The sequence below is a fragment of the Pseudopodoces humilis genome, chromosome 2 (assembly GCF_049639895.1).
Source record: "Pseudopodoces humilis isolate 2021_Gansu_Grassland_sample_001 chromosome 2, ASM4963989v1, whole genome shotgun sequence".
Classification (NCBI taxonomy): domain Eukaryota; kingdom Metazoa; phylum Chordata; class Aves; order Passeriformes; family Paridae; genus Pseudopodoces; species Pseudopodoces humilis.
The window spans coordinates 32,308,454-32,334,414 of record NC_142201.1 but is presented as its reverse complement, the minus strand read 5'-3'; the positions used below and the strand labels follow the sequence as shown (position 1 = coordinate 32,334,414).

Here is a 25,961-nt window from a genome sequence, read left to right as displayed (position 1 = left end):
TATAGCACTGCCAGCACACCCTGTGGATGCCATGCTTGAGGACACCCCTAACTATTTCTCTCCTCTGACATCAAGTGCTTGTAGCAGAAAACTTCACCTCTTTCACACATATCATTACAATTATTGGTTTATGGTAACATAGATGATACATCTGCAACATTCCTTTTTAAATTAAAGAATCTTGGCATGATGAGTCTTACAGCTTGCAACTTCTAAATTGACAATAGCATTGATTATTCTTTTTGATAACCTAGTCTATGGTCTTTCTGGTTGCTTCACACAAAGGGACAGCAGGGCTGTTTCTTTTTCTTGTTTCATTTTTTTGGGGGTTGTGCTTGCTTTTTTCCCCACTGGTTCCCAGCTATTGAATTCTGCTCAGCCCCAACAAAACTGTTTTCTGTTAATATTGCTGTAGTGTTGCAGCTTGCAGCTCAGCCACCAGAGGTTTGGATCTGGGAAACAAGGTAGAACCTTATTCAGCTAATGCAGTTCTCAGCAGCCTCACAGAGGTGGCCAACAGGGCACTCTTTTCCAGCAGGATTAGAAGTGGTGCCGTCGCTTTTCCCTGACTGATATAATGACTCCTGAGAACTGTTTAGTCAAATATAAAGGAGAGGAGCTTGCTTGTGCTGGGGTGCTCCCAGGCTGACCCAAACCCAGAGGCTTGCTCTGCTCTTAGGCCTTGCATCTAATTGCATAATATTTTCTTTTCTATTGTTCATGGAATCATTTGTTAAAAATATATATTTTTTTTTTAACCTGTTTTTTTTATCAAGACCAGGAGGTCTTGAAACATACATTTTCATCCCAGTCTAGTGTCAGTAAGCTGATACAGTCGCATGACTTTTTGATTTGTGGATTTGTGACTATTGTGGATTTGTTAATTACTGTGCAGGGAAGCAGCTATCCCATAGGGTGTGAGGCACAGCTGGAATGTATTTTGAGCTCTGCAAGAAAAAGCAGCAGGGTGAGTGCACTGAAGTGCAGTGGGAACCCTGTGGGAACTGCTTTAGTGGGAGTGCTGGGAAGTTTACTGGTTTGTTTGAAACTAAATAAAAGCAAAAATATAAGTGTAACATTTGGCACCAGACCCTTTTTCTTGAATACCATCAAAGTGAATTCGTGGGTGATTTTTCCTCTGAAAGTGGCTCTCAGCGAACTAAAGAAATACAGGATGTTGTAATTGCTTGTCCTATAAATGCATTTTTGTTATGGCTGTAGTTTTATAAGTTTGCAATTTGCTTTTTAACCAGAACAGCTGGATTGCTTAAACTGCATTGTGAAAACCATATTTAATTCATAGCACAAGCATAACAAATGTTTGAGATTTTTCCATTTTTTTGGAAACTGAGCAGGTACAAGGTGAAAAAAGCCAAAAAATACACTATGTATAAATTGGAGAGATGATGCAACTGTTCAGGGTCTAGCTGACAAGCTACGACTGCTCTTAAACTATCTTCTCTGTTAAGTCAGACATTAATCACAGTCTATAGGAATAAGCATAATTGAGGCAGTATTTCTTCACCTGTAGAGACATCATCCAAAAATTGTATGTCTATGAAGGAGCCATTTTAGTGTTTGCATACCTGCCTCTAGGGCTTTATTTTTACAAACTGTGTCTGTTAATTTTATTTTTAGTTCCTAGTACAATTCATGTTGTAAAAAGTGCCATAAATTCCACAAAACTGTGGAGCTCTCATGATAAATGAGTAATTTAGAAATTTGTATTAATCAGTCTAACCAGAGTTCTGGAGGCAGAAGTATTTGTCAAAGCAGTATCACTTATGATCAGTAATATTCATCATCAGTAACGTTCACTCAAAGCAGTTTTGAGTGTTTGCTATTTGTGTTTAGGGATGTATACAGGAAGATTTGTGGTTAAGGGGCTGTTTAGACCAAAAACTCTTTCTACCTGTTTGGTAGCTCCAGCAATATGTTTTCTTTTGCACTTTCAAGGATAAAATGTATCTTTATAAATCACTGTTAATTATCTTCTATTTTCCTTATTAGCTAATTAATCTTGCTCTGTCTCACCAGTAGCAGGTAGAATTTTACCTGGCAGTTGTGAATTGCCAGGGGCTAATTACAGAACTTTAAATACAAATATCACTGCAATTAGAAAAAGAAAATTCCAAATTAAGCCTTGGAATATACATGGACAGAGCTGAATGACTCAAAGCTCAAGCTTCTGAAAATTGGTGAGGTAGGGACAGGCAGAGACACTTCAATAGTGCTTCTGTAAAAAACGAAGCAGCTGAGCACACTCTCTAATGGGCATAAGAAAATTTATTGGGAAAGCCTTAAATATCCTCAAACATGGTTCAAGCTTCAGTTAAGGACCTGACTTTCTCAACAATAGGCTCAGTCTCTTACAATCTGTTGAAAGAAGGAGCTCCTTAGGTTTAGGGGTTTTTTTGAGCTGGTGTTTTATACTCGCTTTTATAACTGCTAACAATTTTTTTTCCAAAATTGGCAGTTTTGTGCTTGTATGCCCTTACTTCATTTACTTTAAAATTTCATAGTTCTCTGACTGGGGCTAGTTTAATATAGAAACCTGTCACACAGCAGATATAATTTCTCACTGAAATTCTTTTTCCTGAAGTGCTACACTCAGAAGCTCAGAAGCACAGGAGAAAAAGTGCTCAACTACAGCCAGTAGTGGACAGTTATCTTTTATCTGAGCTGGACAAACTCACTGCCCTCAATTGACTCTTCATGCAGCAGCCTGAGGGAGGTTCTGGCAGAGCAGAGAACCAGGGGGGTTTTCAGTAAGCATGTGGGAAAATAGAGGTCTGTTTGTAGATCCCCACCTCCTCCCGCAGCGGGTATTGCATCCAGCTTCTCCTCAGACTGCTGGTGTCTGACCGGGAATGCCTCACTGCTCTCTGAGGAATTTTACATAACAGTCTGGCTGATCAGCTGAGGGGTGAGTGTTAGTCAGCCAAGTGCTCTCAGGCTGTTCTCATGTGTGATGGGGTCTGGCCCTCACCTGGTATGCCTATGGTATAGTTTCAGGTGGTGGTTTGCAGAGATGGGGTGAAGAATAAACTTTTCATGAGTCACTTGATAAAATAAGTACCTATATTAGCTTTGAAAACTGACCTTGTGAATTGATAAGAGATAACTGTTTCTGCCTAAACCCTTTGAGAGATGGGATGAGGTTCCTGGTCCTTAGACACTGTGACACTTCAGAAACATTTTCCATTGGTGTTGAGATGAAATAAAGAATTCAGAAATAGGAGGCATCATGAAGATTCCCTAAAGGACACTCTCATTGTTGTGCTGAGCTTGGCCTTGAAATATACAAACTTCTTATCTGTGTCTCCCAGGAGCCATAAACCTTACTGGTGACTGGAGCCCATTCCTTTCTCATATTGGGTTCACATGCTCAAAAAGTGCCTGGCCCAAACATTGAGCTGCTTTGGTACCCCAGCTAATAGTACTGTAGTCTGTCATTTGCCTTGGCTAACTTTGAAGCCAGGACTGGTTTCACTGTGGACTGGACTAGGCAATCTGCAAAGGCCCTTCCAACATGGACTATTCTTGATTCTGTGACCTCCTTCACAGTGGGGCTTCATGTGGCTTCTGATCTTACAGGGAAGAAAGAAACTTCAAGCTTCATCTTACCCACTGGAAGTTAGTGCCATGACCATAGGCTGACAAGTTCCCTTTTCTCTGAACCAAGAGATACACAGAAAATGGTATGATTCCAACAGCTTGTAGTGGTACATATTAGCAGTAGATTACCCAACATCAAGTCAAATGCTGGTCTGGCAGGACATTCAAATGCAATCTAGTTTTGGATCAGATATTTTAACATAGCTTCCCTCTATTTCCAAGAAACCCTTGGTCTTCCTGGTACTTTAGAGCCTCTCTTTTTGTTTGTTTGTAACCACAATGTTTGCAGCTGTCTAGGAAAAACCTTGTTCTAATATATAGTGGTTTAGGTTTGCCAACTGCCTAAAATTATTAGTGCACCTGCTAGAATTATTTACACATTTCTTGATGTGAGATATGAATTAGGCAAAGCAGGCTCAAAACTTAAAAGGTATAAAGAAAACTTTATTAACAGAACTAAAATAATAAGAAGAACCAGAATAAAACCTTCAGAACCCTTTTCCTCTCCTTGCCCAACTTCTTTTCTTTCCCATCTGATAACATAGAGACGAAACCTGGGATTTTCAATCAGTTACCACCTCTACAACAGTCTTTCATCCGTTCTTGTAGGGAGAGTAGTTTTCTCTTGCCATGTCATGGAGACTTCTCCACAAGAAACAGTTCTCCTGTGGCTTAATGAGGCAGCAAATTAACCGCCTGGGAAAAGTACTGTTTCACACTGTTTGCAGTGTGAAAGTCCCTCCCATGCCTTGCAGCTTTCTTAATGCTGCTTCCATGGGCCATGTCAACTTATGGGGTACTATTTTAAGGATGAGCTGTTCTAGCATAAAAAACCCAAAATTTCTCTACTTTTATCTCTGGAAACAGAGGCTTTTCTTCTCCTATCCCTAGGGCAAAGTTTCTCATCTCTCTCTGTTTAAGCTTCTCATTGGATTGCAGCTTTTCAGCATCCATACACTCCAGTGTGAGTACCCTTTTCTCATGGGCTGTGTGTGAATGCTGCATCCCACCATGAGCTTCATGAATTACAGGGAAAAAACAAAGTCTGATATATCAAAAATATATCTTTACCATAGCCTTAGAAAGAGAATTTCAGCTCAAGACCAAGGCATCTCCTCAATTCCCTCCTAACTAGAATTAGACTCCTTCTTTACTGACTTGAGTGTCCCATGTGGTTTTTACTTACGTGTTTTCACCCTTTCCTTTTCCTAATTTGGGAGAAAATTGATGATGATGATGGTGATTATTATTATTTGTTCTGAAGCTTTATCCATTGAAACAGTTTTTGTAGAGTTCTGCAACGCTGAAAGGTTGATCTCATCCAGGCTGTGCATCAGGGGGATTGCTCGCCGTGCCTCTCGCTGCTGCTCACGGGGTCTGTGCCGACACCTTGCGAGCCATGCCAGCTGCCAGTTCCACTCAGCACTTTTCTTCATGTGGAGCATTGGAAACAAGAATAGCTGCTGCTGCCTCTTTTGTCCTTCTGTCCACAGCATGGCTGGCTGAAAGTGGATAAACAAACAAAGCTCATTGTAAGCCATGCTGAAGCAGCCATGGCTGCGTGCTGCTGGCCTGGTTGCGCTGATTCCAGCCGCACAGTCTTGGCCACATGGCCACTCCCTGCTCCTGGCCGCTCTTGGCCTCAGGGCCATCCCCAGCATCGACCACAGGGCCACTCCTGGCATTAGTCCCAGCCACATGGCTGTTACCAGTGCCGGTACGGCTCCTGGCTGGCATGGCCTGGTGGTGCAGCTGGAAAAAGGACTGGCAGGCTCTGCCAGGAAGGGGCCCGGCCCTGCTGGGAAGCGGCCCCAGTCACCAGCTGGGACGGGGCCTGGTGGAGTCCCTGGTGAGGGGCTCGGCAGCCCGCTCACCTCCCCTCAAGGGGCAGAAAATCCCAGCTGGGCCTCATAGGGCCAGCCTGGCCTGGCCACCCAGGCTGCATGGGGCTGGTCCGACCGACATCCAGTTACCACTGCAAAAGCCAGAAGCTGAGAGAGCTTTCCTGGGTTTGCCTGTCTTAAAATGTGAATTTCACAGAGGCGGACCCAGCTTCTAAATTGTTTAATAAGTTGTCAATTCTCAGAGCTAGCCAGCTACTGTTTTTTGTTTTGTTTTTTTTTTTTTTGCTAGGCACACAGGAAGCTCTTAGCAGCTTCTCTCAGAAAGATCACTTCTGTGGGTGGCTTCTTCCCTCCTCACCAAATATCAACTAATGCAAAACCAGCACATAATAAAATATCATTTACAATGAAGTGTCATAGGTCAGGAGCTCCTTGCAGCAGGAAGTTGTGGATAGTTTGTATTTTCAGGGGTTTAGCAGGTGTCTGCATGTGTTCATGCCCTGGAGGTCCAATGGGCTGTGGAGAGCAAAGCCACCCGCTCAGGAGCTGCAAGTCTCTGTAGACTGGGGAAGGCATGGGATATGGGATTTAGGGCAGAGGGGATGTACCTCTGAGCTGCTCTGGGATGGTCAGTCTCTAAGTATGGCCTTGGATGTCTATGTCTATAAGCAGATTTGCTGAGCAGAGTCTTAACTTTAATCTTAATGCATTTCAGCAGCAGTGCTGTGGTTTTTCCCTCCACAGACCACATCCTTACATGATCACATATCCTAATGACTGTCTTGCAACCTAATGTACATGTTTTGGAGTAGAAATAATTTTGCAAATATTTCAACGAAGGAAGGGAATGAAAGGAGAGTTTCTTGTGTCATTGTGTATTTGTTGTTTTGTTCGGCTGCAGGGTTTTAAATTCATATGCAAGTTTGGGCAGCAGCTAGTGCATCATGCTTGTGCCTGCCTCCAAGTAATTTTCCTAGCTGAGTAAAAATGAAAAACAGGAAATGAATGGAGTTTAAAACAAGTAAATGTGAATTTAGACTCAGAGAAGCATCTTTGAAAAAAGAGATATAACAATCACACATACACGACCACTTAGAGTTAGAACTCTTATTTGGTTTAAGAATCTAAGGGCTGTTGCTCTATGTCTGTAACCTTGGTGACCTGTGATGTGTTAGCCTTTCATGTCAGGCTGTTAGGGAGCATTCCTTTTCTCCTTAGCACTGTACAGTGCTATAACGTTTGTCCTCTGAAGAAGGAACATTTCAGTAAACAATATGGGCTTTGATATCGATGAATAATCAAATGTGGGTTTTTAAAAGTACCATGTGGTAAGAATTTTCTTTTTGTCCTTGATGTTTTCTGTGAATTGGCCTTGTTAGCTCTGCAAACCCACTAAACAGTGAGCTCTTTCACACCATCCATGGCAGTTTTATCTGGATCTGCCAGAGGGGACAGGATGACTTGTTTCAATCCATCCTTAAGGACAATTATTCAGGAGTTCTTAACAAGTGGTGTCTATGGTCGCAAGTTCATCTTTATAGATTTTTCTCTTTGGGATGTGGGTGCTAATCTTTCACACATTTTCCTTTCCTCCTCCACATTTACCTTCCTCCATTTTATATACTCATGGATGCCAGTTCCAGTTTTACTGGGCACATTGGAAGGTGGATTAGAAGTGTCCAAACTGAATCTCTATTTATGTTTCATGCTTTCGTTTGTGTGGAGGAACAGTCTCGGAGTGCACAAACTTTACTTGCAGCTGAGATTTAACCCCGATGATCTCACCACTGCTGGGTCCATGGGACCACACAAGGGAGAGTCTACACTAAAGCTTTCTGAGATGTAAATAGTGTACAGTTTAGGTTTTCAGCACCAGTCCTTTACCCGATAGATTCATTTCTATTGTGCCACACCAATTACTAACACAGATGTAGCCACAGATGGCTCAGGGAGTACTCTTGTCCTGTTTTATTACTATTTAGAACAATAAAGCCAGTGCAGAGTGATATATGAGATATGGTAATGTGCTATTGTTCCTAACTCCTCCTGGTGTTTTTCCAACCCAGAACTTCTGTCTTTATTAGCTCAGTTGTCTAATATCTCTCTTTGGCCATGTTGAAAACAGTTTTTTCCTTCCCTTTTACATTCTGTGTGTGATGCGCCCAAATGCAGTTGATATTTCAACTCCTAATCAAAACCCAAAGTCTCTGAAACCCTGTAACCAGGTGAGCTTTGCTTTGCAGCGGCACTGGTTGCTTTAGCTAGAGGCCAGAGAGTCTCTCAATAATCTAAATGGCAACTGGACATAAAACAACTAGAATAGCTACATACAATCACACCTAACTTGGTCTGGTGTTGAGCAAGGAGCTAGTGTATCAGAAGACACTCCTCATACACTCCTTTTTCTGTTTTCAAGGAAATTCTCAGCAGGTAGGTACTAATTTGTGCATCACTTGGTCACTTCTCTCCAGCCAGCATGGGATATCTTTGGTGTTGCGTGCCTACATGTTAGCACCCATATGTGCCCAATATATATACTCCAAAGAGGAGCACATAACCAAGTCCCTCTCTGGCAGGACCTATTGGAAGGCAATTCTGCTGGTTCATCAGCTTGGGGCTGGGAGGGGAGGCCACAGGCATCATCTTCATCGTCATCATTATCATCAGCTTCCTCTTCTACAGGGAGGGTGAATGAGCCGGTCCACTGGGGCTAGAATCATGAGGGTCAAAGACCCAGAGACGTTCTGTTTGGGCACAGAGGCTCAAAGGGAAAGAGCAGAGTCATTCCTCTCCTCCCTTGGGTTCATTTTGAGAGTCTTTTACTGCTGGAAAATCCAATTAAAATAAAATGTCTGGCTAAACTTGGTATCTTCATCATAAAAGAATAAAAAGCTCTCTGCATTTTGTGTGTCTCTCAGCTAATGAATGAGTTCTCCCCTTTTATAGAGAAATTCTAAGGACAGATTTTTATTATCTTTTTTTATTGTTATTAAGAAAGGAAAAAAAAGATAGTCTGAATACAGTACCTCTCAGACATTCAGCCCGTGTCAAGGGCTGGCAAGGCATGTAGAGTGTGATTACAGCTTCCTATTTCATTGCTGAGTGTCTCTATAAATAACAGTATTCAATGAAAATTGCTGGCAGAAGCATTGCTTTTAAAACATGAAAATGTACAAAAAAACCCCCTCCGTAACTAGATGCTTTTTTTTTCACCTCAGCCTCCTAAGGCTTTATAGGTCCAAAAGGAACAGATTACCATAAGGATTTTTGAAACAACTTTTCTCTGCTGTGATTACCATTTCTGTTTTCCCTCATCGCTATCAAAGATTTGCAAAGCGAGGGTGTAAAAAACCAAATTCCACTTGATACTGAGACTGATTTACTTCCTGAGCTGGAAAATTAACCTCAGATGAATAAGAGATCATGGACCAAAAGAATATCTGTACAGCTGGACTTTCATAGCATTTGGGGCTTGAGGGAGAACCTTGACTCCATGTCTCACATTCTTATAGCATATTTACACATTTCATCCAGTTTTCCAAGTGCTGGACTGAGAGTCATGCTTTGTCTAAGCAGATGTCCCACTGATAGCTGCAGAAGACATTGCTAGGCACTGTCCTCAGTAGTTTGTTTCAGTGCCTAACTAGTGTGATGACTTAAAAAAAAAAATCAAAAAAATCAGGCTGTATCTCCTGTTTGAATTTATTTGGCTTCAGCTTCCAGCCTTCACCTTGTGTCATGCCGTTTCCAATAAGTTCAAGAGCCTTTTAGAACCAGATATTTTGTCTCTGTGAAGGTGGCCCAGTAACTGAGTCATTGCTGCATCCTTTTTTTTGTCTTTTGAAAAATGGGATCAGATGGAATACCTTCAATCTCTCTTGTGGTATGGCGTTTCTCAAGCCCTTGAATTATTTTCATGGAGATGTTTTTGTTTGTTTGTTTGTTTGTTTTGTTTTTGTTTTTGTTTTTTTTCTATAGTGCCTCCCTCCTTCCAAATTCTATTCCAAAAGGGGAGCCCAGAATTTTATCCAGAGCTTAGTGGGCAACAAATTCTTACATGGAGGGGAAAAAACCAATCTCAATTCCTACCCTCTTACACCTTCAGGGATTGTATTCATCCTTTTGCTACATGGTGCAGGAGATTGTAGCCTCGCTTTGTCTCTTCAATGCCAAACCATTTTGCAAGGCCACAGTTCTTTGCTATATAGCTTCATTTTAAATATTTTATTTTTTTTTCTGTAAATAGAATTCATTCCTTGTTCCTGTACTTATTATTTGCATGGGTCTATTTGCAGAGATGTTTTCTCTGAATGGGCCCAGTAGACTGCCTTAAAAACAGTTTACAGCCATAAAAATTCAAATTATGTTTCTGGCCATTAAGCAAAGGTATCTCAATAACTGGGGCATGTAACACTAAACTAAAGGAATCTGTGCTTTCAAAGAGAAACTTCTCACACTAGCTCCAGCAATACTGGGCCTAAACAGTTATTGTTTTTTCTTAAATTTTGAAAGGAACAAAGGTATGTTTTCTTTTGCAAATGGGTTCCATATGTTTACCAGTCATTCACACATTGTGGACAGCTTTTCCCCTCTTCATGTGTATTAGTTTTGTTTAGCCACATATTATACTCTGCTGTAGGAATTAACTCAAAGCTCCAATGTTTTGGCTTTAATGAAACAGAAGAGAAACTAATTAATCTTGTTGGTAATCAGGTTATTCTGTGTTTACCTGCAGGCTGCTTTAAAGTATCCCTCCCCAAAAAAACCCTAAAAGGTTTATAATTTTGGATGCAACAGATTTCAGGAACCCTTTCAAAGAATCTTGTACTGTATTAAACAATACATTAGTTGAGCTGCAATTCATCATCAATTAAGCTGAACATCAAAGAGACTCGATTTACTTTCAAATAACTGATATTTTGTTTTAAAATACAGACTACTTGGCTGTCAGAAGAAGTTAATTATTTAGAAGTCTTTGTTTCTCTGTTAACTCAGAACTATTTCCACTATGAGGAAATTTTGGTGAACTTTGATAAATCCAAAGAAGACTATTTTATTTAACAATTACCCTTACTCTAGCACTAGTTGTGTATGAAGCAAAAGAGACAAGTATCTGCAGTTTGATGTGAAATTTATACATATCTTTGAGTAATACATAATATTTTCAGATCTCCTGATGACTGATACATGATTAAATTAAAGACTTTGGGATGCACAAAATTGTCTAGTCATTATCTTCCACTTTCATATCACTTCTAGGGTAAGATTTCCAGATTGTATCAGATAAAGAAAAATCTGTATTCTGTGAACTTTAGAGAGGTCAATTTATTTTTTTTTAAGATAATAGTCCTTATTCCCACCAACTTTAGCATTCATTTACACCACTTTGAGTGTGAAAATAGGATTTAGAGTAAGTGCAAATATATCTAGCTCTAGCTTCATGGTTGGGAGTAAAGCCGTTAATGTGAGTGTCAAGCCCTACAGTTTTATCTCATTTCCTCTTATTTGTACCTGTATCCCATAGTGGAAATAAGGTGCAATTTCCAGAATATTAGGATAGGGACCAAGAGCAGAATGACACCAATTATCACACGACAATGTGATAGCTTTTTTCAGTCCTCTCATGAGCTCTACGATCTGCAAATTATATATTTCAGGGGCTACATTTCCACAGGTATTTTTAAAGGGGTAGTGTGATGATGGAGGGCTAGAGCTAGAGATAAAACAGACTCATCCAAGCTTTTCAAAAGCCTAGAGCTGTCTATGCCTGTACGTCTGCCCTGACATGAGATGTTCACAATGCTCATGCATGCTCAGGATAACTTGCTGGCAGCTGGCGTGCTGCCCTGTACCACAGCCAGAGCCACTGTGGGATGTTTTCACTTCCACCCAAACTGTTAGAGGCTAAAAAGCTTTGATAAACATAAATAAAGGGAAAGGTGGGTGAACGTCTCCTTCCCCATTCTGTTTAGCTGTCACTTACTCTGTTGGTTGATGGTAAGGTTCTGGTTGTGTAAGGCTGTCATGTCACGTTGGACTTAGCGTCTGAAAGCCAAAAATACTCCAGGGGCTGGAGGATCATGTGGCTGTTCTTCCAGCCAAGTTTCCCTCAGATCTTTAAGCAGTTGCTTCAGAAATGCATTCTTGCTGCAGACCTTGTGGAGACTTGGAATGACTCGCAGAAGGGCTAGCTAATGGTGCTCCTGTGCAGTGAACTTTCTGCCCAGGAACGCACTGTCTCCCGTGAGCTCCAACAAACACAATCACTTACTGGGGGTGGCTTGCTTAAGGTAATCTGAACAGAGAGGCCATCCTCATTCCCCATTTCAGGAAAATACACTCTGGCGTGCTCTCACACATAAGCTGAGCATTCTGATGAGCAGAGGCTGTTCCTACAATAATGTATTTCCTCAAAGTATCAAAATAATTTATAGCTTTCTTGAATGAAATCTGATGGAAAAATGTTATTTGGCAGACAAGGTACACCTTAGCCCTGAAACAAACTTATCTGTATAGTAAAGCAGGGAACAGAAAATTCCATCGTGTCTCTAGCAGCTGCTAGGCTGTGACTTTACCCCCTCCTCTTAAATGCTTAAAGCAATCCCCAGTTGTGACACATTTAAATTACTTGAACACTTCAGAGATTTTATTGCTCTTCCTATTTACTGTGGTATGAAAGTTCTGCTTCTGTGCTAAATTTGAAGCATCTTCTTCCCAGGGACAGCTAAATAAAATAATTCACAATTTACCTAAATAAAAGAATCACATTCCCATCAACATGAGAAGAGTGTTGCCCATGGGTGAGGGAGGAGGAGAACACTATGGTAGGCAGGGAGCAGTCATAGAAAGTGGAAATACATCAGTCAGAACATAGCTACTCATACTGAGGGTTGGGGCTGCTCTGGTGCCTTTCCGTTCTCACTTTTTCTGCTCGTGCTGCCAGCTTGACAACATGAAGGGTGCAGTTTCTCTGTGTAATTTTCACCTTCTGGCCCTGAGATTCCATCATTTAGGCTTCCTCTTCGAGTTCTGAACTTGGACAATTTCTTTTTGTAACCAAACCTCATCCACATTCTAGGAATTTCAAGACTCTGTTCTACGTCTTTGAAAGGCTTGATCCAAAGCTGAGTGAAGTCAGTGGAAGGACTCCCCCTAACCTCAGTGTATTTTGGATAAAGCCCTAAGGCAAAGCTCACATTCCATACATTTTAGCTTGGATTTGGATTTTCATAAGCATTAACACTCCAGAAAGCTGCCAGTTTCACAAATCTACATCCCATAGTATGTGTTTTCGGCTTCTTGGTTTTGTAAGAATGCTTTAAAGCTGAGAGAAGAGTTAATGAATTTTTCAGGACTGGAACATGAACCAGTGACCTCAACAGCACACCAGTTTTCATTGCTGTGTTTCCTTCTCCTACATGAACATTTGCATCTAAGAAATATGAATGTACATAAAAGCAGGTTCATTTGCAATGAGGGAGGCAAAAAGCTCTGTTCAGCAGGAGGATGCAAACACAGTGCCCAAATCCAGAAAAGAAAGATCTAAATGTGTCTGCTTTCATTTTCACCCTTGCTTGCTCAATGTAGGCTCGGTCTGTTTTTGATTTATACCAGAACAGTTTATTAAAATACCACTGAAATTTCTAGTTCAAACACTTATCTTGAGTGGGTCTGACCACCTCCTGGCTAAAATCAGAGGAAAATTTGATAAGAACAGAACCAAATCCCTTTGGCTGTATGGAAAGAAGAAGTACTATGGATGCCTGAAATCAGTACAGCTCCATCTATTTACAGGATCACAATCTGGCTCCCAGAATGCTTTGATCTTGCCACAACTGTATCAGAAAAATATTATTTTTGTAATCATTGCAAAAATAAATATAAAACAGGAAATAGTTTTATCCTGTTGTGATAATTAATTTCTGAATATAGCCATGAAACTATTTAGTACAAAAAAGAAAAAAGTTTTTAAAAAATAGAGCAATTTTTTAAAAAAGTAAACAAAACCTGCAATGTTTTCTGAGTATTGAATATGAAAATGAATCTATGTAAAATACTTATTTCCCTTAATGTCCCCTCTTTGGTTTAATTATCTTGGAAGTATTATGCAGTGTCAACAAATAATGCAATTTTTACCTGTAGTGAATTAAAAACTCCAGCCATGTTATCAGGCTACAGAAATTTTACATTAATTTTCAAAAGTATAATTATATAATCAAAATTATGTCAGTATGTGACTTTGTTTACCACTTGAAATAATTGCTGCACCAATGGGCATTTCACAAACCAAAGCCCTGATAATACTAAGGCAAAGAGGACAGCTGAAAACTTCAAGTCAATCCCACTGTTACCTCCATTTGCACATGGGTCCTCCAGGAAGAAGTCTGATTCTGCTTTGCTGCATGTTTGCAATCAAGGAGGAAGTAGAAATATCGTGAACTCTACTCTTCTGCACCTGTTGGTAGCAGCTTTTCCCTATCATACGGCTACCAAGGCATATGGAGGCTCTAATTCCTTTGTGCAAAGAGACTCCTTTTCATCACCTTTTCTATGAAGTAAATTTAGGCTGAAAGCAGACAGGAGAAATGTGACATAAACCCTTACTGTGTATCAGTATTCTAGCTGCTGCAGCAGTTTCAAGCACCTGCAGTTTATCAAGTTAAACATAAGAACAATTGACATTGTGGGAATAACAATCATCTAGGCATGCCTCTCTAGGGAGGAAATAACACATTTTTTCCCTGCACTTTGTTTTTAGGAACTTAGTGTTCAGCTTGAATGTCTGAAGAATAATTTGTTATGAACATGTAATATTTATTAGAAAAATATTCATTAGAAAAATAAAGCTAAGAAACTCCTCCACTCCCTCCTGCCCTCCCCAGTAAAGATATTCCTTTTCCACTTGTCATCCTGATTTTTTTATTTCTGTAACAAAGCAGAAATTAACCAGGCTTATTTTAACAATTTCAAAATATAATGTCTGCTAATCAACCTTTTCCTATTGTCTTGCTCTTGACTAAAAAATGGAAGCTATAAATACCTTCATATGCACCAAATAACAGGACAGAACACTGCTATATACTTTGTCTGACATGCATAAAATAAAATAACATCAGCAGTCTGTACAAACCAACAAAGACCTGTTGGAAGACATTGAAGATTTCAAAGTGGTGAAAGATTTCAGGGACTGCAGACTCTCAGAGAGGCTGCAGGGTTGGGCATTTCTTGCCTGTCTCTACTTCAAGACCTTGGCAGTTACCCACAGAAGCTCTTCAACATGAGCTAAGAATGTGAGATATCATTGTCTTCCCATGACCATGTAAGGAAAGGTTGTGAAGTGCAAACGAGAAGTAGTATAAAGCTCTCAGAAGTCCTCTAGCAGAGTTAGAGTGCTGAAGTTTTACTCATGAGTGTGAATCATTTCACATTCTTGCACAGAAGTGCCATGAAAGGCCCTGGACCCCTCAGCAGGTTATTTATCTTTCTTGAGATATGGTCTATTTATCTCATTTTTAAGATAATACAGAAACATTAACTTCATGGCATAAAAAACATAGTTTAAGGAGAGGAAAAAACCTTCTCTGGGTTTACACTTGGGTCATGATGGGAAGTAGACCGAGTTTTTTCCTTTCATAACTGCATGATTTCTAAGCATCTTCTAATCAGAGCTGTAGAGTCTCCAGCTATATCTTGCAAGTGACCTCTAGTGTCTATGTCTCTTTTTCCCAAAGCACGACCTAAATGCAAAAAAGTCTATTTCAAAGCTATACCATTTTCCTCCTGACACAGCGTGCTGCTAACACAGCCCCCTGAACCTCTGGGTCCATAAACTATAGTTTATAATATTTGGCTGCTTTTCTTTCCTGTTTGTTTTCAATTGTGAGCAACATTCTGGTTCCAGTGAAAGTGCCTCAGATTCTGTGCACAGATGATGCAACTACTACACCTGAATAGCTCTGGCAGAACAAGTTCAGTGGCTTATTGTGCTAATGGTGATGTTCAGCCTCCCTCCCCCTTTACTTGCTCAGCTTACCAGCAAGAAATCTACTTCAGTGTATACACTGGCTCAGTGATGTGACAGCATTCAGTAAGTTTTCAAAGGACCATGCCCCTGAACTGGTCCCAGTAACTGGTTTACTTGGTGCTACAGGTTTTAAGTTCCCCCTGACTTCAGCTAAAGTAGTGACATTCCTGGAAATTAGGTCTCCAAGGCTGAGATGTCATTAAAACACACATCTCCCCCAGACCTCCAAGTAGGTCAGGTAGAATGCCCTAAGTAGGTCAGCATAGTGCACTGACCCCATCTCAGGCCAGTTGGGTAGAGACTGGGTGGTCAATGCCTGTCTCCCTCCATGGGCTCTACAGAGATTTGGGAGGTGAAAGTGGTGGTGAAAGGGAGGATAACCTTAGAATGTATTTCAGTTTGTTTATCTGTATCTGATTAGACACTATAAAAGTCTATTTATATGAATGGGTTTTGTAGTGACCTCTTTGGCAGATGTAATAAGAAAGGAAAAAGGAAATTACTGTTTTGTCTGGATTATATTTGGATTTTTCTTTTTTTGCTTGTTTGATGGTCATTATTCCTACAGTGTTCCCTGCTCTTAAAGTCCAGGCTGTTAGCTCTTCTCTTACATTCTTCTTTCAGCAAAGGCTTCTTTTAAAGGACTCCCCAAACCAACTCTTAAAACTAAATACTGAATAAGACCTGGTCTTTGGCACATAGATACTCAGGGGTAGAGGGTTTTCTTTAAAAAAACCCCAAACGCTTAAAAATCCCCAAAACCAACCCCAAAACATCCTAACTTATGGGGATCTTTTGCATGGGGCAACGCTTAAATGGGGAAATTAATCTTTGAACAGGATCATCACTTAGTGCCCAACTCTACCATCTTCTGTTGAACCAGTAGAGACTCCTTAAAATGTAAAAATCACCTGGAGCACTGTGTCCAGTTCTGGGGCCTCCAGCATAAGAAGGACAAGGACCTGCTGGATGGAGTCCAGAGAAGGGCCATGGAGCTGGAGGGCTGGAGATTGTCTCCAATGGAGACAGGCTGAGAGAGTTGGGGTTGCTCCACCTAGAGAAGAGAAGGCTCTGAGGAGACCTAATAGCAATTTCCAGTACCCGAAGGAGCTACAAGGGAGTAGGAGAAGGACTTTGTACTTGGACATCTAGTGATAGAACAAGGGGGAACGGCTTCAAACTGAGTATAGGTTTAGATTAGATATGAGGAAGAAATTCTTTACCATGAGAGTGGCGAGGCACTGGAAGAGGTTGCCCAAAGAAGCTGTGGTTGCCCTATTCCTGGCAATGTTCCAGGCCAGGCTGGATGGGGCTTTGAGCAACCTTGTCTAGTGGAAGGCATCCCTGACTATGACAGGGGGGTTAGAAATCTTAAAGTCTTTTCCAAACCAAACTGATCTGTGATTCTATCTATGAAATTCTTAAGGTCCAGCTAGCCTGGCGGCAGAAGCTTGTGCATGAAACACTGCTGTCCCTGTAGGATACAAGGCAGGTATTGTAGGCAACCTACTTCCCATTGCCCCTGCACACAAAGGGATGTTCTGTCAGACCATTCCCGCGCCTGCAGAAGCAGCTCCTGCTGACTTATTACAGATGTTTTACCCATGTACCATTAGGCAGGTACTGCAGCCACCCCCTGGCCCGGGGGCACGGACACTCCCCTGATACCCGCCTTTAAAAACTGGACTCGCCTGTAAGGAGGTTTTTTTTCCCGGGGAAAAGCGATTTGTGGCTTGTGGTCAGGCAGCCGGCAGGCGGCAGCCTGTGCCCACGTACGGCTTGCAGAATGTTTTGAACAGTGTTACGTGGTTTGGTGGAGCTTTTTTTGGTTTGTTTGTTTGTTTTCTTCTTGCAAATTGTCTCCCCTCTTAAGCTGTTTGAATCACGTCTGTACGATGAGCCCCAGAACTCCATCCATGCACTCTGTCAAAGCCCTCAGCTTCCCTCACTGCCCCTCTGGTCCAGACCCACTTATTCTAACCCCTATCCCAATTTACACATTCCCTTCCCTCCTCAGGGCTCTCTAGCCCAGCCATCACCTCACTGCACTGAGGGACCTCCATCCTGCAAGGCCTCCACTCCCATGCCTCCCTGAATTCCGTGGGAATGCCTGAATTCTCTAGGGAATGCCAGTCCCCAGAAGGCAACACCATGGCTCCAGGCTCAGCAGCTGCTGGATTTCAGCAGCATCAGGAGACTGGGGACTTCACCCTTTGCAGAGGCCAAGTTTGGCTCTGAGCACAGCAAGGTTCCTGTGTCCTGTTTCACTCAGAGTCCTCAGGTGGAGCTGTGGTGCTGGATCCCCATCAGCCCTGTGAGCAGCCCAGGCACTAATGAAACCAAGGCCTCTTCTGTGCACCAGGGGCTGCTGCCTCAACACAGCAGTAAGGTCTGAGCAGCAGGGTCTCATCAGTAAGGCCTGCTCTTGCTGAGCTGGGAAGTCCCTACGAGCCTTGTTCCACACAGGCAGCCTCCCAGCTGCAGGAAGGCACTAAAGTGCAGCAAAGAGCATCTTGCCCTGAGATCCAGGGTCTTCTGCTGAATTCCTCAAGCTCCTGCAGCTGGGTGCCTTTTTCGCTTTCCTGGGCATGTGAATGTCCATCCCAGATCAACAGTATGGAAGATGAGGTCAAAGGGAATGGCTCCATGCTGCCCCACATCCAGTAGGTCTCACCATCTAGTACATGGATTAGGAAAATAAACTGCTCTCAGGCAAACACCCTCCTTTTGACTAAGGAAATGCAGCAACTTGCTGAGAGCTGTTAAGTTCTGCCAGTTTGCAAGTGTGGTATTTGAAACACTTCAAAACCCAGTGAGAGAGAGAATATACGGTGTCAGGGCTTTAAGCGTTGGGTGTGCCAGGGGGCCTCCACCTGGGAACAGCTGTCATGGGGGCAGTTTAAAACCATTTCTTATTGGGCAGATTGATGGAGACAAAGCTTCTTATTGCACATCACCCTGCTTCCGCCTGCTAAATAGCCCTCTCTGCAGCTCTGGGTCAAGAATTCATGGGGAACAAAAGTGAGGAGTCTTAGGTGGCAACCTTGGGAATCTGAGACAGGAGCTTCATGGAGTCTTATTTGTATGTTTGGTGCATAATGAGGAAGGTTTACCCCCACCTCTGCTCTTGGCAAGAAAAAATAACCCCAAAACCATGGAAGAGTCAGTACTGACAGTCTGCTGTGGGCTGTCCTGCAGCCCCACCATGCTCTGTTGTCCTCCCAGTCATGTAAGAGGTCTACTCTCTACAATCTCTAATGTCACTGTAAGAGCTAATGAGGATCATATATGTAGGATAGGCAGGGTTTTGTGGAAAACAATACACTCTGTGTATCCGAACAAACCTTCCTGCCTTCCTATAGCTAGAAACACTTTCAATTCATAAGAGAAAAAACAGCAATTAAATACCAAGAGCTCTTGTTTGCACATGACAACATTCGATACTGCAGTATCTTTCCTTTATTCAAAATAAATAAATATAAATAAATGTTTTGGCAATGGCATTGCAGCAGCATGTGTGTGTGTGTGTGTAATTTTAGATTGTAACTCTAGGGGTAGGTTTTCAGCTGAGTTTTCATCTACCTGTGCCTAGGATGGCAGGGCCAGGGTTATGTGTGTCATGGCTGTGTGAGGGTAAGCCAGTGGTGGGAGGATTTCTGAGCTGCAGTACTGAAGCCTTGCTCTGTTTCTGTGGGCCTCAGGCTGAGAACAACAGCTCTTCTCCATGCTGCTGTGACCACTTGCAGGTGTCTTTGCCACAGGAGGGAAAACATCAGCTGTCTGACTTATGGGGAAGCTACTGGGAGATGCATGCCTGGGGGAGGATGTATATAGAGAATATATGCATCACTCCTCAGCTAGTAGTATTTTAGAATTTCAGTTTCTGCCTGATAACAGGAAGGTGATAGTGCAGAGGAAATATATATATTTTTTCCAGTATTGGTGGAAAAGGGCTTTGACAAATAATAGGATCAGCAAGACAGGAAACATTATTTCTGGGCATTGCCTTGAGCAGATGTGACATTTCATAGCTTCATGGACCCTAAGATTAAATTCTTGATTTTCAAATGCAAAAAGCCTCTTAGATAAAATAACATAACTTATTGATCTTATTTGCACCTAAAAAATGGAAGAAAAAATTCTTCTCCACTAGTACTTTTAAAGTGGATATTCAGTTACTTAGGCTGGGATGAAAGGGATGAAAAGGGGTGACAAACGTGGCTTAAATACTGTATTAGCTCTTTTATTTATTTTATTTATTTATTATCACTGTATTAGCCAAACACAAGATGAGTGGTTGCTGGAATATTTTCTAGTTGTGGCTGGTGCATAGCACCAGAATATACTCAAAATAGACTTTTCTTGGTTAAAATCTCCCCTTACCTTCACATGATAACATCTCACCTCCATCTCATTGTTGATGGAGGCATTGCAAGGTAAGAGAAAAGAAGAAGAAATAAAAGGGAAGTTCTGTAACTACAGAGAGATGTGATAATTTGAGAATTTCTTGAATGCACTGATGTCTTAGAAGCTTAGATACCATGGAGATAGTTGCCTTAGCAATGTTTTAGCCACATAGGCATTCACAATCAAGTGTGCCTCTTGTGGCAAAATGATGCTGTGTTACCTTTTTTTTTTTTTTTCCCCCAAGCTTTTGTGAATGTACAATAAAGCAGTTTGTGGGTTTTTAACTAGACATCATACTTTTTCTCAAGCTTCTTGTCCTTGACATTCTTTTAATTTTTCATTGGCGTTAATTCTGAAAATAAATGTCTTTCAAGCTAAGGTTTTGTACAGACAAGAGCCTGTCTGATTTGGTCCCTGTTCACCTCAAGATAAAAACAATCCCACTTAGAGGGTGAGAAAGGATCAATTTCAGAAGTTGTGTTCAGATTTTTTCTTTTAAAAACCAGTACAGCCTGAGTTGCTGTAGGTTTAACATTTCCACAGCCTGACATCATATCAAAATCTGTGTATTTTCACAGTAGGAACTCAGACAAACCAAATGTTATGAGAAATGGAGTAAAAGGGCAGATTTCTCTATTAGGATTTGAAGAGTATCTTACTAAAACCAGTATGTAAATATATAAAGTGAGATTGAAGACAAAAACAATTATCTTCACTAGTTGGAATTGAAAGTATTTTCATTTCAAAGTGATTTTTTTGGAGGGAAGACAATTTGGAATTTTAGAAAAGGCAAAACTGCTGGCTGGTAGGGCAGCAGGCTACCAGAGGTGACAATAAAGTCTTGGTGGGGGCATGGTGGCCTCTGTTTGGTGTGTGTTTACCCTCCCAACACCTTCCAGCTTTAGATGTCAAGAGGAGTGGCAAACCTGGCTTTCCAGGACTTTCACTCAGATTTTGTCTTTGATCACAAAAGCTCTGTGATTTTCAGGCCGTGGAGAAGCCCTGGGCCAGCTCAGTGGCAACATGTTTGTTTTTACTTCACCCAGGTTTGTGCTCCTAACACCAGGCATCCCTTTATGGAAATATCTAGAGGAGAGGTATAATCCATGGAAAATGGAAGTGTCTTTAGTGTTTCTTGGTGTATGCTAACCATGTCTAAATATGGGAGCCCTGTGAAAGCAGTAGATGCTTCCTTCTTTCTTTTAATTGTTTACCACACTCTCCCTACCTTCCCTTTCATTTTTCTCCCTTCTAAGAAAACCAGTAAAGCACAATTAAGTAAAGGCTTATTTATATTGATCTTTTTCAGGCTGTTAATCATAGACTCATAGAGCAACTCCTATTGGAAAGGACCTCAAAAGACCATCTGGTCCAACCTTTTGTGGGAGCCTCTATGAGATCATCTAGCCTGTTTAGTTCTGCCTTCAAAATCTGCAGTGATGAGACCTCTACCCCTGGATGTAGTTGCTGTTATTCTTACTGCAAAAAAATTTCCTTCTTGTATTGAGATTAAACCCAGACTCATTCAACTCATACCCATTGCCTCTTTTCTTCTTTGTTCTCTCTTGTGAAGAGAGAGCCTGTCTTCTTTGTATTCACCTTTCAGCTACTGAAACTACAATGAGGTCCCCCTTGAGCCTTCTCTTCCTGAGGGGAAAAATATTTGAATCCTATAGCCTTTCTCACAGGGCAGATTCTCCAGTTATTTGGTCATCTTTGTGGCCCTTCTTTGGACTTGTCTAGCCTGTGCATGGCTTTTGAACATCCAGGGGACCAGGACTGGACATGGTACTGCAGCTACTGTGCAATGATGGGAAGAGTCAAGTTTGTCGATCTGCTTATAAGGACAGGTGAAAAATATAAGGAGACTAGAACTAAGGGCATTGAGGATAGATAGAAAGAAATAGAAATACAGGGCTGGGGAAGGGTATGCCACGTGGGGAATTTCTTTTAGATTTAAATTTTTGATTTAGATTTAGTTAGCAAACCTACCTTTACCTGGAGTCATGACCTGTGTTTGTGGCAGCTTGTATGTGCTGTCTTTTTTTTCAGTAACTTCCATTCCCTTCTAATCTGCAAGGCCATGAGAGGTCAAATCTGCACAAAATCATAATTAGCTGTTTGTAATTTCTGTTTCAAGTGATTTCTCCCACTGGGACGGAAGCAGAGCCTATTATTGTGCTATTTTTGCCCCACAGCCCTGCAGGAGTACCTAAGTGTCCTGTGCTGAGATCTCCACAGGGAGGAGCAGGTACGTGCTCTGACGAGGCTGTGCTCCCCCCACCAGAAGGATGCTGGACGCTGACAGGCCTGTTTCCTGAGCTCTTGCTGTCCTCTGCAGTGGCTTTCGCACTTCATGCTGAAATATTCCCATGATTAAACTCCACAGCATGTGTTTAAGACAAGCTGATCTTTAATTCAGTTGTCATGTCTGAGTTGCACACTTTGTGAGATTCTGAAGTGGTTTTTATAACTTTTCAGATTGAATTTTAATGATGAGAACATAAAAGCTTTTTGACTGTTATGCACTATTTTTTGTTAAAATCACCATTAATAATCATATCATAAATCTTCATTTTCATCACATTTCATGAATGCTGCTGGCATGGCACACTGTCTTCATAAAACTCAAGTACCTGCTCTGCTTAATGAGGGTCCATCATCTGTGGTGGATCTGCAGCGGGACAGGACTTTCTGAGAGAGCACAAAGGCTGGTGGAGACCTATGGCTTCTGTGAGGCTGCTGCCACCACAGCTGCAGGAGAAAAGCTGTGTGGTGGTGGTGAAGCAGTGCTCTTGTAAGCTGGGAAGATGTTCTGCAGCAGTGACTCTTGTGACACTGATGCAGAGATGATTTTGGCTTATTTTATGGGATAAGTCAGTGCAAGTCATTGGGAGATGTGTGGGAGAAAATCATGGTAGGCATGGAAAAAGTAGAAGACCCATCTATTTATCTAATTCAGTGCTTATAGTGGCTAAATTTGAAGTTGCAAAGATGTTTAAAACATTGGAATTTTTCCTGGTGTAAAGAAATTAACAAGGGAAATACCCAAAAATGCACTCAAAGAAATCTGATTGGCACTTTTAACATGCTTGTACTGCAGTAAACATTGGGTCAGTTCCACTTAATCCTAGTATATTTGTTTTCACTTTTTTAGAAGAACGCCCCCCAGGGACAGATGTACTTGGATAACAAAGATTGCAGTACAGTTACTAGACAACAAGAGATGGAGCTGAATCAGACATCATCACATCAGACCAGTTTATCTGCAAAGGTGGCAGCCAAACCAATGACCAGAAGTTGCAACGAGCTGCAGTTATTAAAAGAGTATCATGGCATGGTAGCAAGTCTCGGAGATCCACAGACCCTGTGTGAAAAATCAGCAATAGGGGAGGATGGCTGCATTGCTCTGGGAGAGGATTTCACTCCTGTGCCCATGCAGGGAAGGTAAGAATAAGAGCAAACAATGTTTTTTCTCCAAATCAAAATTAATTTTTATTTCCTTGCAGGACAGATACATATGTTCTTTAAATTAATATTTCTCCCACTGACACAAAGAGGTAAAACCTTAATGGAACATCAGGGCAGTTGTAATTGCCATGGAGGGGTCGTGAATCACTAGATTTCTAAGCTATTCTCGCCACTATGGGCCAATTTTGCCGTGATTTCAAGATCAGAAAATTGGCTTTTCTTCTCTACTTGGTGTCAGAAAACACAAAGAGATAAAGAAGTTTTCACATCCCACCCTATACCTCTTTCAGAGAAATGCATCGTAAAGGCATAGAGAGAAATACTACAGCTGAGGCTGCAAACACTAAAATGTCACTATAGCACGACTCTGATAGCTGACACCACACATCAAGTGGACAAGGAGTGTGTGTTCCTTGTGCATCCTCTCCCACATCAGGAACGGTGCAGTTTGCTGGGGAGGGGTGTAAATCTTTCCTGTTGTATCAGATACAACATCAGCAATTCCATTTGTAAGTACTTAGAAATAATTTATAGACCCCAAAATATTTCAGGTGGATTTTGAAAGCTTTGAACCAGCAGAAACTACAGTGAGTGGAAGGCAGCCAGGGTGGGCTGTCAACTTTTTCGGTAGTTTTGAGCATCTTTAGAGGTGGCTTGACAGAACCTAAAGTGAGAGAGAAGTGCTGTACCTAATCCAAACTCCCGCAGAACATAGGCCTTGAAATGCTGCCTGGTAGTGTCTGCATTGAGCAAGGCTGACACTGCAGCTGTGAAGCAGAGTGTCAGCACAATATCCAGAACCTGATGCTGGAGACCTTTGTTGTGTGGCTACAAATCAGGAAAATCATGTCATGTGGGAGGTGCAGTCCTGGGGGCTCCCCACAGTTCTGGCTGTGCTGGTGACACCTCTGGTTTGGTGAGAAGGGCTGAGATTTGACCCTTGCCCCTGCATCTCAGTTAGAAGGAAATGTGCTTATCTTAGGAAGAAAGGAAGTTTGGGGCATTTTGGTAAGCTCCCTGACCTGAGCAAAGGAAAGCCAGGTTAGCTGGATGAGTTTTGTTGTGCCCCTTAATTACACACATCATAATTATGGCATAGAAATCTACAGCAAACTCAGTCAATATTTTAATTTGCATCTGAAAGTGTTTCTGTCAGAGTGAGAATCGGAAATCATTATAACTATGTTTTCCAAATATTAAAAAATGAATCAAATTATTAGTTGGACCCAAAAGCCCTATAAACCATTTTTTTTTTTGAGTATTTGAGGATTTTTGTGTTGACTAAGAATTTTACTGACAGAAACAAATCTTTTAAAAATTCTTCAGTTCATTATGTGAAGGGATGAGTTAATGTCTTATTCTGAAAGAGCATGGTAAGTACAATGTGTGTGAGGATGAGGGGAAGGCAAGGGAAGAGAAGGGAAGGACTGAATGCATCTGAAGACAAGGTTTTTCTTTTTTGAATTCACATCTATATCTTGCTACAGCTGTGTTTGCCAGTGCTGTTTACCTTCTTGTCTACTACCTGGCACTTGAACAAAGTCCACATTTGTATTCTTATGGACCAGCTTTCACTGTTCTGGCTAAACTTCTTCCTATTATTTTTCAGTGAGTGATATGAATATGTGTACTGGCAATACACAACATCTGTGAACTTCTGAACCATCTGTAAGCCCTCTCTGGTCTCAGGTGCCAGAGATGAAAAATACTAGGTCATGGGGGAGCCCACCTTCCTGTGAGTGCAGGGAGTAACTCCGAGTCTTTTGCTAACACTGTTAGTGTTGAGTAAACTGGAGTCACTGTGCATGATTTAGGAACAGAGATACAGTTAAATAGCCATACCCATACCTGTGCTCTCTTTCAGACAAATGTATATCTAATCTTCTATAGTAGTATATTAGGGTTCAGAAAAGGATCTCTCAAAATTTCTTCTTGTTGATCTTTGCCTCTTCCTCTTCCAATTTTGATTTTCTTTTTTTAAAAGATTAAACCTATCAGTCTCTTTATCACTTTATATGATGAAACTTATCACTCTCTCCTTAGCATGCATTTTAACCAATATATATCAGGTGCAGTTAAAATACTGATGTGACCTGTGTGACCACTCTATATGAGCAATTACCCTTAAATCATTGTGACTACCCAACAGAATGAGGATAAAAACAGGGATAAACTTTTGCAGAGTCACAAGTTGTTTGATTAGTTTCATTAGAATGAGAATTAGCTTTCAATGTAAATTGTTCTTTTGCTTGCAAAGAAAACTACTGATGATTAAAATAAGAGGAGACAAAACTTTTTTTCCATTAAGTGGTTCACTAAATTGGCACGTCTGTATGGTTTGTTTTAATGCATCTACTCAACTTAAATTGCTGAATTATCTTTCAGGATAAGACTCCCAGGTTCTCTAAATTTTTCACATGTATACTGAGACAAGACTTTCCAAAGAATCTATTTAATGGAACAGAGGATTTATCTCAGTCTCTAAAATTACCTTTAAAAAAGTGTTCTTGTGTTAAGCAGGGCCATTCACCCTGAGACAGATATGTCCACCCTATTTGGATTAAGCATTTCCTTTTGATTGCAGCACAGTCCTGCAG

At 41.3% G+C, this 25,961-nt stretch overlaps 1 protein-coding gene across 1 annotated transcript in view; it reads left to right on the top strand.

Moving 5' to 3' along the window:
• Positions 1–25,961, top strand: part of OCA2 (OCA2 melanosomal transmembrane protein) — a 179,163-nt gene that overhangs the window by 3,453 nt on the left and 149,749 nt on the right. The window contains exon 2 of the mRNA XM_005516514.3: positions 23,051–23,340. Within this exon, the coding sequence (XP_005516571.2) occupies positions 23,072–23,340 (269 nt within the window). The 5' untranslated portion in view covers positions 23,051–23,071. The remainder of the gene's footprint in view (positions 1–23,050; positions 23,341–25,961) is intronic.